The following is a 13980-nucleotide window of genomic DNA, read 5'->3' as shown; positions in this document are numbered from 1 at the left end:
CTTCTAACAAGGTTTTGGTGGTATGAGCACTTCATTGATCCATAATGATGTGGTGAAAAAAGGTCCCTGCCACAGACTGGCAAGGAACTGCCTTATGACAGGAAAAGAAAGCATTACTGTTTTTGGACCTGCGTGGGTTTCCATAAATCTCCTTTATTTTTCTGTTTTGTTTTATTTTTACTTTTTTGGTTTTTCTTTGCTTATCCAACAGGATTAGAACAAAACAATCAACTCAGTTTGTAGCTGAGCCAGATCAGTTCCATTAAAATGATCAAGCTATTGACTTTGGTGAAAGACTGTAGACTCTAAATGCCCTTCTAGATTTTAAATGATCCAAAGTTTCTTGATGCTATACCTCTGGCAAGAACTGCTGCTAGTATCTAGGCTTCAAAAAGAGATTTCATTGTGAAGAATGCCCTGCCTTGGCTACTTATGCCTTTGATACCAACGAACTACATCTGAATCCTATTTTACAGTATTGCATTTGTGCATAGGTATTTACCTATGCAGCGCCTACAAAAGGGATAGGCAACCTACACAAATGGGCTTGTGTGCAGTCCTTCAAAAGAACAACAACAAAAGCCAACAGCACCCTACACTGCCCCTGGTGACAGAACACAGTCACAACATGTAGACAAAGCTGGTCAGCAAAGCCGTCCATAGGTTCAGTGTAGGACCAGTGAAAAACATGAAATGCTGGATATTCCGAATAGTAGTATACAACCATAAAGCTACAACAATCACACTGAAGAAATCAGGCAGATACTTGCTCTCTAGACTGCCATCCAAACGCCTAACCATGCATGCCCACAGTGATGTCACAACTGCAGGCTGCTCTTTGGTGTTGTTTCAGCGTGCTGCACACCTCTGGATTTTTGGACCTGGTTTGTGTGGTGCAGCCGGTTTTACGAGACAAATGCATGTTCGTCTGTCTTAACTACCATTTCAATGATATATCAGCAGTACATACAAAGATACGTGCTGCAACAGCTTAAACAGTGGAGACTTTTTAGGGAAAACGCTGAAAAATCACTTCGCATTTCAGCCTCTTCTATTCCTGGTGACACATATCATTCAAGAGAAGACTGCAGTCACTGTGGTGAGCCTGAAGTGACAGTATAAATGATGACGGGGCTCTGGTGACTTCATCCTCACCACATGCCACAACCAAAGCAGTGAATTAGTCCTAAAAGTCATCCTTTAAAAGACCACCTGCATTAGTGCCAACTTCACACAGAAACTCTTTATTCCCCTGTTTTGCTCTTTGTTTGTTTTCTTCTCTAAACAGACCACAGATTTACACAAACAAAACTGAGCACTAAAAAAGGAAATGCAATAACAGCAGTACAGATAGTGGCTTGTTATGCTGGAAATAAGAGGCCACTTAATTGGGGTCTGATAGTCTAATAGGCAGCCCCTCTGATTACCAACTCTGCACATTGGCTTAAATTAGCCCACTGATGAGAAGCCAGGGGATTCAATTATGCTGGGGTAGAAATAAGGGGCCCTAATAGGCCACTGTATCAGGAAACATGGGACTGGGCTGGGCTAAAGTGCTGATAATTGGTTGTTTAGTTGGGAAAGTTGAGCCTGTTGGTAATTAGAGATGCTGAGACGTTTGGAGAGCCACCAAACAGACGACACAAGGAGGACAGAGGGGCGAAGGAGGAAGACAAGGGTCCTTGGTGCAGCAGAGAGGGCAAAGGTCACGGTGGAGATCTCAGAAGTGCACTTCAGCCAATGAGGTTGCAGATGAGGGAAAACATGTTATGGTACTGTGGAGCGGTGTTGATTCAGTAAAGGTCAAGATGGGGCAAAGCAGGACTGAAAGTAAAAATCAGGAGTCTGGCTTTATCTTTCAACACGCTCTCTTAACAGTTCCTTCCTTCCTTCCTTCCTTCCTTTCTTTTCCTTTTAACTATTTTTTTTTTAATTTGTCTTTCTCGCCAATAACTACTACTTTTTTCCCCCATTGTACCTCATCTCAGGCAGGTTAGCTACTAGCAGCAGCTGGATGTGTGTACAGTGTGTCTGAATTGAAGGAGAAGGAAGACTGAATTATGGATGAGGTTTTATAGGAGCCGGCGGCCTGTCTAGTCCCATATTCACTGTCCCATACTTGAGGAGCAGGCCTGCCTCGGAGCATCCCTGCCTCATGTCACTCACGCGGGGTGTCTGTGTGTGTCTATTTGCCTTCCTGCCAAAATCTAGCACTTGTATAAAAGCACACTCAAAGTCTTTTTGCAAAAACAAACAAACAGCAGATACTTTTCAGCTAATTTCCTGATTAAAATGAAAACTATTTAAATAGTTCTGTGCACAGGCACACCGCAATTAGGGTATTTGAACAGCAGGAATTTGCAACAGGACTGGTGCATCGAAACAAAACTGGTGTTTTCCATGAAATATTGCCATAATCTTAAAGACAAAAATCTTATTAACTACTGAATCAAGCTCAGCATCACTGAACACAATCAGTGGTCTGGTAATAACCTCCAAAGACCATGATGAAAATAACGCTTTTGTTTTCTAGAAACCTGTGCAAATCCTTACAGTTTTCACTCCTCTGTCTTGCTATCACACTGTGCAAGTGTCCTACATACGCCATCTGCAACATTTTAGAACAGTGCAACATAAGCACTCACCTACACTAACTGTGGTGCTGCAACACCGGGGAGTCTACTATATCGTGTGTCATCAATCTGCTTCAAACCTATCCACGGGCTCATACAGAGGTCGATGACAACACTCCTAGTCAGGATTTACCCGAGTGAAAAAATCACGACTGCCACGGCCAAAACAAATAGAAAATGCAGAAATAATGTCACGCGTGTGGCAGTCAGAAACCTCCTGCTTCTGTGTGCCCAAACCAAGTGTATGGAACTTGTCAGTAAAAACTCTAAACGGCCACTAAATGGCAGAGAGGAGGCTCTGAGATTGGCACCAAGAGGAAGGGAATGGAAGAAGTGGATGAAACAAAAGGCCGTTTGTTGTAGCTTATGTGTGATAAATGCAGCCGGTTGGGGAAGTTTTCACGCTCATTGGAGCAGGTCATTATGCAGGAATTGCTGCTTGCTCGGCCCAGACCGGCCCTGTATTGGTTTTCTGAGATTCATGCAACTGATGGTTGTGCTTTGCTAACCCCCACATCAGTTGCTGCTTGTCTCCTGGGGCACTGGCAGTGAGCAGCTGCTTTTCAGTTATAATATCTCAAAAAAGACAGCATAACGGGTGTGTGGATGTAAAGAAGAATCTATTAAACATCGATCGGCTGCTTTAAAGTGTGGTATTTAAGGCTCGAATTTAATTAATATTTATTTAACCCTTTATTTTGCCAGAAAGTACCCAGTGAGATACGAGATCTCGTCTCTTCTTGTCAAGACAGTTTCAAATTATAAATGAAGAATATTCCTTAATTAGATTTGTTAATGTAACTAAGTGGGAGTGTTATAAAAACTGAGATACTGTACGTACAATCCATATTCACTCATAAAGCCACATATGGACGGCAGAAATATTGCTTATGGTGTATTTTTACTAGATTATAAGTCAAAAATTCCAACCTATTTCGATCCAGTTTTTCTCTTTCCTTCTTTGGTGAAATGATTTTTATACTTTTCTTGTTACCAATTAAATCTTCAAATCCCTCATTGTTAAGTTTTTTTTTTAAGCATTAGCTCAATATAACTAAATCACCCCTGAGACAGCATCAGCACATTTAGTCTTTCCCTTTTTTCTTAATTTTCCACAGTGCTGAAAAGAGTCACTTTTTTCATTAACGTCTATCAAATGAATGCAACATAAGGACGGTGACACAAAGACACGAGTTTATCACGAACAATGAAGACTTGATGTCCTATTGGTGTTTAAATAAAAAAAATAAAAAAACAGTGACGGACTGCGTGTTTTTGTCTCCCCCCTCCATCGCCGACACATATCCTATTCCACATAGAAAAGTGTCACATATAACACACGGTTATTAGAAACAGATGTTGATTTTATCACCGGTGTCTGTGGCTTCTCTCACAACGTCGACACAATGTCATATGCGCTGGGATACCAGGACACATTTGCATGACATACACACCTGTCCTCCACAATCCAACACGCCGCGGTAACACAATAGGCAAGTAGAAACTCACGAGAGTAATGTTTCATTACACGAGGAACAGAAGGTGAAAGCGAGGAAGGGTAGCCAGGGAGGAGCACAGATGCATAACTTAAGTAAAAGCCATCGAAACCCATATTTGTTTACAGATTTGTTTAATAAGGAAAAATATATGCAAACAAATGAATTTGCCTGTGGTTATAACTGTGTATTAAGATCATCACTTACAAGGCCAGGCCTCCTCTAGCCCTCTACAGTAGCCATCCATCATGCATTATTAAGGAAAATAGAATCTGCATAAAGCAGCAACAATGCCTTGAAGAAGTTTATTTATTTATTTTGTCTTTTTAGGCACTAAGCAGCAGATCCTCAGTCGCTGTTAGCTAATTACAAAGCATTTGATCTCTATGCCCCCAGGATGTGCAATTACAACCTTGGTTGAAAATTAGGAAAATATTTCACAATTAAAAATAGTGGGATGAAGACGCTCTGACAAAGCTAATGGCGACATCTCACCTGTGCGTGCATGTGTGCGTGTTAAATGTGGATATTCGGTGCTGGACTAGACATGAGGCTGTTTTAACAAAGCCAATGCCCGGCAAACACAGCTGACCTCGCTGGAGGGAAATAGCAAAAAAAAAAAGAGAATATACCATCTCCCAAAGCTGAAGCAGACATGCCATACTTGCTGAATTTTAACTAAAAGAAAGTTCTAGTCAAGGGGTGATTTAGCAAAGTCGCAGCACTCTTGTAGCTCCAGTACCTGTAGCTCCAGTTCTGCTCCGCTGCTATCTACGCTTAGATCACACAGGCGTCGCCACTTCTTTCTGGCATATCTCTGCGCATATCACGCAAGGAAGACAATTGTCATTACAGTTTTATTAAAATGTGTCCTATCAGCAACATTTGCACATCGCACATCTAACCTTCCTTTCTTCCTTCCTTCTTTCTTCCCCTCAAATTCTAATCATCATTCCCCTCCATCACTAGCTGGGTCTAATTCCCTCTCTTCCTTGGTTTGCAAAGGACCTCTGCTTTCATCCTCGAGAAGGGCTCTAATTCGAAGTGCGACGCTGAATAAAGAAGGGGGGGAGGAGAAAGAGAGAGTGATATGGAAAGAGAGCAGCGGAGGAGACGTTCGGGTGTCAATCAATCCGGCGCGAGGGGCTACAAGGGCCCGTGACTAGGGTGCGTTTGATCTGTGTCTTTCAAAGAGAGAACAGCAGGAAGGGCCATCACAGACGATTTGCCTCTCGCTGCTGGCCCTGGTGCCACTCTGACAGAGAGCAATCACAAGCAGGTTAATTCAACATCTACCTTCTTAATCTTTTCTTCCCTGTCTCTTTCTTTTGGTCTCGTTCTGTCTACTTAGATGAAGAATTGCTCCTTCTGCTACCACCTCCTTTTCCCCTCTTTTGAAAGACTGAGAGATCACAAGTGTGCTTTCAGTGCCCTTTCAAATCCCTCTATAGTCTGAGGGCTTTGGTCAGGTAAAGAGTTGTTGATTTTCCCGAACTCCTACAATGCCGTATTTATGCGTCTCTATCAGAGGGCCATGTTTCATAAAACGGTAATAGATTTATGATGGCAGAGTGGGATTGGAAGTTTCCTTCAAAAAACTTTGCAATGGAAGACTTTTTTTTCTGGGGTACGAAACACCATCAGATGCATTTTTAAATATTTTTCTGTCATTCTTTGGTTCACATCTGTGGTGTGCCGTGAGCTGAATATGAATGAGAGTGTAACGATGACATCTTGAAAATATGCTGCTTAACTTGACTGAAAGAGGAGGATGTGTTCCCTCCAGATGACTGAAAGGCGACGCACATTCCAGACAAGATCTGACCTCCGGCAACTCTGAAATCCGAAACCCACACTGGATGAAGCCTGCTATAGCACCGGCTTGGACACATAGAGAGAAATGTCCTTTACTTGGCATAAACGTTGTGTTCTCATATGGCTCACCAGGTCATTTGAAGAGAGACAAGGACATAAAATTAAACTGTGAAAAAGTCTTCTCCACCAAAGGTCAGCCATGCATGAGGACAAACAGAGGTGAGGGGATTCTGGGGTGAAAGGGTAAGAAGAGACATAAAGGCATGCTTTGGTTAAAGGTGAGAGGGTACAGAGCATATTGAGGGAGGCGTGTTTAAAAGCAGCTGAAGGTAAAAGGTTGAATAGGGAGGTTAGGAGGTGGAAGAAAAAGAGAATCAAAGACAGAAGTTTGTCCTTAAATTTGACAAATGGAAATCATGGGAAGAATAAGCCTGTTTCAGAAATTCATAACTACAAACTTTTCAAGGACACCATCCAAATCCACTCAAATTCACTAGGAAATACACCACGGCGTCGCCAGAAAGCCAGCATGTCCCTGACTGGCCTTTTCTCCCATGGTGCTCTCCTCCAACTCTAGTGCCTTTATGTAAGGTCAGAGGGATAACAGGATAAAGGCTGTCTTCTCTGCTCCTCTGAAGGACAAGCACTCTGCCGATTGGATTTGGTGGCGTTCAAGGACAAAAGAAAGAACACTGGGATACAAAGGAACCAATAGAGGAGGAACAAGATTTCATCTGTCACTATGGCCTGAGTGATTGGCAGGGATGGCTACAGCAGCAATCTTTGAGCGCTGCCTTTTTGTGGCCGGGTGCCCTCCATCAGCACTGAATAAGAAGACTCGATCCACTGACAAAAAAAGCACTCAAAGAGGCTGGAAGATCAGACCTCCATGAAATAAAAGAGCATAGACAGGTGCTATAGAGGAAACTAGGTGGTTTAATTCAGCAGAATGACTTCACATTTCATTTACAAATTTGTGTGTTTGTGTGTGATTGTGTGTGTGTGTGTGTGTGAGTGAGTGCACATTAACATGGAAAGCAGAAGAACAGAAAGGCATGTTAGGAAGCACATAATTCATGATGTGAATCATGTGCTATGGCCTTTGCAGTGATTGAACTCAACAATCGAATGCCTATAAAAGAGTTTTGAAATTCTCTTCATCATCGTCATAACACCGAATGATAAAACATCTTTTGGAAAAAGATAGCTGTCACTCCCGAAGCTGGTTGTGCTAGACCTTTCTTCCTGTTAAAAGGCAGTTTTTCCTTCCCACTGTTACCACGTGTTTGCTTATCGGGAGTCGTTTGATTGTTGGGGTTTTCTCTGTATTCCTGTAGGGTCTTTAACTTACAATATAAAGCAGCTTGAGATGACTGTTGTGATTTGGTGCTATATGAAAAAACTGAATTTAATTGAAAACTGGTTTTCGACCCTTATTCCAAAGACATGGTGAATCACTGTCAAGTCACACTGAAGGTGTTTCGGTGGCACTAAGACCCTCTGCTGGTTTTTCCTTTCATTTGTAATGTATCTCTTTGTTTCCATCCAGGAGCTGGTTAGAAGGATTCGTAGATATGGATTCAAAAGACAAATAGGGTGAAATAATGGCACAAGAATAATAAGATGACCTGTGATTTTTATCATGGGTTAAAACCAGAGAAAATGAATTAAATTTCCATAAAACATAATGCTGTGGCATCTTTTTATTTTTAACCTATTTTCTGACTTCTGTATGCTTAAGCTCCGTGTTCTACAAATGCATCCACATGCTTAATGGTAGCCCCATGACCTCTCTGCCCATGTTTGGATGCCCCCACATTGCCTGTTTTTAAAGTCTTAAAATGAATTTTTATTTCTTGACTTTTAACTCAGAATGAGTTAAAACTGTGTTTTCTTACCTTCTATTCTATTATTGTTTTCTGTTTTGGTACTTTGTATAGCACTTTGTTAAACTTGTGTTTTTAAAAAGAGCTTTATAGATTCATTGGAATGGATTAATACTTAATACATACAAAATAACAAAAAAACATCCTTTAACTTTCAGGTAAGCAAGTGGAGCTGCACATCACCAAAGAAAGAAAAAAGGCACTGTTGTTTTTAAATGTAGGGACAGTATGTTCTTAGAAGTCCTTCTTTTTGTGTTTTTGTTTACGGGGCACGGACATTTCAGATGCTGTGAAGGGGGCACTACGGACCAAAGTAGGGGGTACAGACGGATGTCAGGCTAGCTGCCATGGTGCATTAGTGAATTCTGCTTCGCCACGCAGAAGAATCCTTGATGATATGGAGACATCTGTGAAACACTTTCTATTTCTTTTAGCAGCACATTACCTGCGTGCAGGTAGGCGAGGTCTGGGTTCTCAATATCAGGGTGATTGTCCTTCAGGTGGTTGCGGAACTCCATCGGAGAGTTGGTGGCATAGTCACATTTGGGGCAGTTGTACATCTTCACGCCCTCGTGTTTTCCCGTATGGAGTATGTGCTTTCGGATATTCTCTGCACAGTTGGATCTAAGTGAAACAAACAAAGATAAAAAGGCTTAATTCCATTTTGGAATTAACAAAAACAAACGTTGGAATTAAAGATGAGAGTCATGAAGGAGAAAACACAAGATCAACACTTGGCAACATTCCCAAAAAAGGTTTGCTGTACTAACATTTTCTTTATCTGTAATGATGTAATGACACACAGACACACATGGGCACACTTCACACAGTAACACGCAATAAAAAAAAAATCAAGTTGGGAGAGAGGAGCCATGTTTGGACTACAAGCAGCACATGACTAAAGACTCTTTCATGAACAGCAAACACACTTGTTACAGAAACAATATTTACATTTTGTAGATATGTTTGATATTCTTTCACGCCTTTATATTTTGCTCTGCTACTTTCTTTTCTTATAGTTTTTCAGCTGTTTGTGTAATGGTGCTGGGGACAGCGCCTGCTACGAGACCACTGTGCATCTAGAGGCCCATTGACTGCATTACAAAGATATGTCTGAAGGCATCTGTTATTCAGTATGTATCATTTGCAGCTGTATGAAAGCTATATAGGATTAGTGTTGTATGCTGTGTGTGCCTGAGTTTGTGGGTCTCTGGGCCAGTCAGATAGGGCAGGGAGCTACTGCAGGGTATACGATGTAACTATGTCAGCCCAGAGAGTAACACACAAACCTCTGCTGATTAATGACGCTGCCTGACCTGCTCCCAGGCTCTATCTAAACCTGCCCATAGACACACACAAACACACTCACACACATAAGTGAAGCTCTGAATGATTAAGACAAACATGCACATACATACATATGGAATACAGACATATAGAAAGGCCAGTTTGAGCCAAAATAAAACAATAAATCTCTGACACTGCTACACAAGTTCGAATATACAGACATGAATCCGTAAACACACACAAACGCTCGTGCATTTAATGCATCATGCAAGCAAGCATGTGCGGTGTAGAGCACACTTTCGCACACAATCATGTGTTGATGGATGGGGCACTCGTGCTCAGTTTGGACCTGACATTCTCGGACAGTATAATACGCAATTACTCTCCCTTATCACCTTGGCTGGGACAATAAAGCCTCACAGTACCATAGCTCACACCAGCCAAGGAGAGAATTTGTTTTCACTTTTCCAGAGACACCTCTCTCCATCATGGGGGCCATAGTCCAGCCTGGCTCCACTGCGGCCTAGAAAAAAAAATTAAAAATACAGAGCGGGCCCTCACTGGTGTCTGTTTATGCTGTACAAAACACATAAGGACCAGCCAGCAGTGAACAATGAGGGCTCTTCATGAGGCTCAAGACCATGTTTTGGATGCAGTCTCAACAAAAGAATGAATGAAACACATTTTGAGAGCGTTGACCCAGAGCACTAACAAATAAAGAAATGTCTGTTTGGCCAGTGGATTGCAGAACACTTTACAGACGAGCACTCAGGAGCCACTTTATTACCTCCACGCGGTCAACTGCTCGCCAAAGCAAATATCTAATTAGCCAATCACAAGGCACTTAGATATGGTCGAGACAACCTGCGAAATTCAAACTGAGCATCGGAATGAAGAACAAAGGTGATTTAAGTGCCTTTGGCTACATCCACACTAATGTGTTTTGTTTGAAAACGCATCGTTTTCTCTCCGTTTTGGCCTCCGGTCCACACTGAGACACCGTTTTCCCTGAATGAAAACGCAGCGTTTTGAAAACGCTCTCAAGAATGCATACATTTGAAGACGGTGCTTATGCGTCGCAGTGTGGACAGCAAAAACGGAGACTTTCGAAAACGATGACGCATGTTAGTCATGTGATGCAGTCATGTGACCAATTAAACAAAGACAGCGGAGGGTTTATACAGCAGTTGTTTTGTTTGCTCTTAATTTGACAGCCATATTAAAGATTAATATCAGTTTGTACATGCTTCAGATAGCTTTCCTTCGAAGTCTTTAATTCTCACTTGCTTTTGCAACTTTGTACTTTTGTATTACTCGCAGCAACAACTCCACCTCATTGTTAGTCCATTTATAAAAACTCTGTGCTTTTCCTCGTCATTTTACCGCGACGTTTCAACGAGCTGGAAAGTAAATAAGCGGCAGACAGAAATGAGGCAGGCTGAATCTTCTTGCATTTCACGCATGCGCAATACTGGAGCGTAAGCGTTTTCGTCCGTTTCAATGTGGACGCACAACTCTGTGAAAACGTCTGAAAACGCTAGTGTGGACGCGGAGCGTTTTCAGACAAAAACGCTGTTTGGTGTGAGTATTTCACAGACTGCTGATCTTCTGGGATTTTCCCACACAGCCATCTCTAGGGTTTACAGAGAATGGTCCAAAAAAAGAAAATATCTATTAAGCACCAGATCTCTGGGTGAAAATGACTGGGTGATGCCAGCAGTTGGAATAGAACAGCCACGCTGAAAGGAAGGCGAACGTAACTCAGCCTCTAATTACAACTAAGGCATACAGATCGCTTTTTTGAATGCCCAACATGTTAAACCTTGAAGCAGAAGGACTAAAGCAGCAGAAAACCACACTAGACCTGTCAGCTAAGAACAGGAAACTGAGGCAACATTTTCATGGTAGGTTCAGAATTTGGTGTAAACATCATGAAAACCTGGATCCATTTTTTGATCTTCAATGGTACACGCTGCCGGTGGCAGTGCAATAATGTGAGGGACATTTTCTTAAAACACCACAGCCCACCTGAGTATTGTTGCTGGCCATGTCCATCCCTTTATGACCACATTGAACGCATGATGTGATGGCTGCTTCCAATGGGAAAATGCACCATGTAACAGAGCTCACTTAATATCACACTAGTCTCTTTAACATGGCAGTAAGTTCACTGCACTCAAATGGACTCCACAGTCATCAGATCTCAATCCAATGGAGCACCTTGGCTGTGGTGGAACAGGAGACTAACATAATAGGCTTAAGGCTGACAAATCTGCAGCAACCGTGTGACGCTGTCATGTTAATATGGACCAAAATCTCTGAGGAATGCTTCCAGCACCTTGTTGAATCTGTACCATAAAGAATTGGGGTACTTCTGCAGGCAAAAGGGTGTCCAACCACGTACTAGCAGCATGTGCTTTATAAAGTGTCTACAGGAACTGACCTTAGTTGTCATTTTCATATTTTATCCAAAAAACTGTCAAAAATTGCTGTGATTACTTTCTTATCAGCCTCATAAGCAAAACAATAACAGATTCACAGGCAAATCACGGCCATCTGTTGACTTTTCATTGGCATACGGACAAAAAAAAGAACTTTAAACTGTCTCATGCTCCTAAATTAACACAAATGATGCTGTTAAAAAATGCATTTAATACCAAAAGTGAGCTGATTTCTTATTCGAAAGCGGGAGCATAAATAGATAAAATTTGAAGCGGAGCTAAAAGGTTCTAAAGAGAGCGCGGGTGGATTCCTAGGGGGGCCATGCTATCTCTCAGATATGGTAATGGCGTAATTGTCATATTAAAACAACACAACGTGCGTTTAGGAGTCAGCAGGTGTCACAGTTAGTGAAAGCCCACACCAGCCCTCCTACTATACACTGTATTAATTAGTCCAACGCTGTTTCAACTTCCTCCCCCACCCATGCACTCACCATGGGAATCAGCCATACTGATGCTCATCGGCTACATCACCCCTTCTCTGCCACTTTCTGCTTCTCCCCTCTCTCTCTCCCCCCTTTATTTAAGCCATTTCCATATTCCTCCTCCCAAAGACTGTATGGTAATGGGAGAGGTGTAATTGAGAGGCGCTTCGTTAGAGGAGATTTAAATGCGCTTCTTTGTGTGCGTTAAGAGTTGTGGGGGGTGCAGGGTCTGTATTTGGATCACTGGTGCTATTTGGATTCTTATTCTGCCAGGGAGGCCCAGTTATCATCATTAATGCCTCTCCCTCCTCCTTCGTCTCTCACTTCACTTTTACAAGGTCGCAAACCTTCCTGCCACTGACAGCGAGCGTGTCGTCCTCAAAGCCGCCGTCGCCTTGAATTGGAAACACTGCTTTAACAGGTAGATTGAAACATGAATGGTGCAGCATTCAATAAACAAAACCAGCCCCACAGTCACGGCGACGTGCAGGATTCAGAGGCTACATATCAATTAGGCCGTTTTAGATGCCACTGTGACTTTAATGAGAAAAAAAGAGAGTGGGAAAAAAAATCCTCCTCTTTGTGAGCGATAAAAACGATTTCTTAAAAATTATAGTAAAGAAGTTTCGCAGCTTGCATAAACAGCTGCAGAGTAGTCAAATAGACATCATTAATTGACAGCCCAGGACTCACGGTGCAATATCATTAGAATATTTTTACCACTATTTCCCATCTATAATTATCCCCCCTCTATTATCTATCTCTGTCTGAATGGTAGATGAGTGGCATTTGATAGATCATTTACTCCCTGCTCATTTACATGCATTTGAGAAGCAGCCTTGATGGGGATAATACTGCATTAAGTGAGAAACATAGCTGCCATTTAACATGCTACATCTATAAAACAGATACATTTTCTTTGGGCAAGAACTGTCAGTCACCTAGCTGCTTCATTAATGCTTCAATACTCAATATTGCTCTATGGCTGCATCCTATATATTTCATAAGCCCGGCTTGTATTACAAGGTCAAACAGGCTAACTCATCTACCAGCTCCTTATCACGGTCAGGCCACGAGAGACGTCACGGTTTTAAAAAATGCATTCAGACAATAAAAGCCAAGCAAAGATGGGACCCCTCACGGGTGTCTAGGGCCCCACACATTCAATTCCTCATCCTCACATTAGCGAGCCCAGCAGGGCTTTTCCACAACGTCCCTACACCTCCTCCCACCTTTCTTCCTCCCTTCGGGACCTCTCTAAACCCTCGGAGGCCACCAAAATGTTAATTGGGCTTCTAATTTACTGTTTCATTTGCTGCTATCTGTAACAATCATTATGTATCAGTGAAGGATCACAGGTCTGTATACAGTATCTTTCCCACTGTGAGGTTCAATCAGTGGAGCGGTTTGATATGAGTTTAAAATTTAAACAAAAGTAAAATGTAGGCTTGAGGATCTTATAAAATCTGATCCTTATGTGACTCTTTTGCACGTACACCCACTGACCTGACGAGAGGGACCTTTGTATTTTTATAGAGCCGTGTGTCTTTAGTGTGCAGAATTTTAAGCAACAAAACTTAATGCTCCTAACATTAAAATGAAAGACAGTGAAATCTGATAACTTTCACACGCATTTTGCTCAAAAATAAATGTTTCACCTCGTGACGATACTTAGAGTCAGGAGAAGAACGAGGTACATCACACTTAATGCTAGAAACTACCTAACAACAACAACGAAAAGGTCAATCTCAGTGTTGCACTCTGACAAAATATTGGGAAAAAATCTGTAGTAGTAAAACACAGAGTTGAGCCAACCAATCAGGAAGACAATACAGTCACTGGTTGTGTTAACAAATTAGATTAAATACAGGGCATAACCAAATATAAGCAGGATTTATCGTCTCAGAAATGAAACTTAGTTAAACTTAAATTAAACA

The 13980-nt window shown here is 41.9% G+C and overlaps 1 protein-coding gene across 1 annotated transcript in view; it reads right to left on the bottom strand.

Moving 5' to 3' along the window:
* znf407 (zinc finger protein 407) overlaps positions 1-13980 on the bottom strand; it is a 156453-nt gene that overhangs the window by 38496 nt on the left and 103977 nt on the right. Inside the window, exon 9 of the mRNA XM_085473346.1 lies at positions 8276-8454. Within this exon, the coding sequence (XP_085329472.1) occupies positions 8276-8454 (179 nt within the window). The remainder of the gene's footprint in view (positions 1-8275; positions 8455-13980) is intronic.

This window comes from Copadichromis virginalis, linkage group LG11, assembly GCF_057382275.1.
Source record: "Copadichromis virginalis isolate Kocher_CV1m ecotype Utaka linkage group LG11, C_Virginalis_male_GT1.1, whole genome shotgun sequence".
In the NCBI taxonomy this organism is placed as follows: domain Eukaryota; kingdom Metazoa; phylum Chordata; class Actinopteri; order Cichliformes; family Cichlidae; genus Copadichromis; species Copadichromis virginalis.
This window is presented reverse-complemented; position numbering and strand designations above follow the sequence as displayed.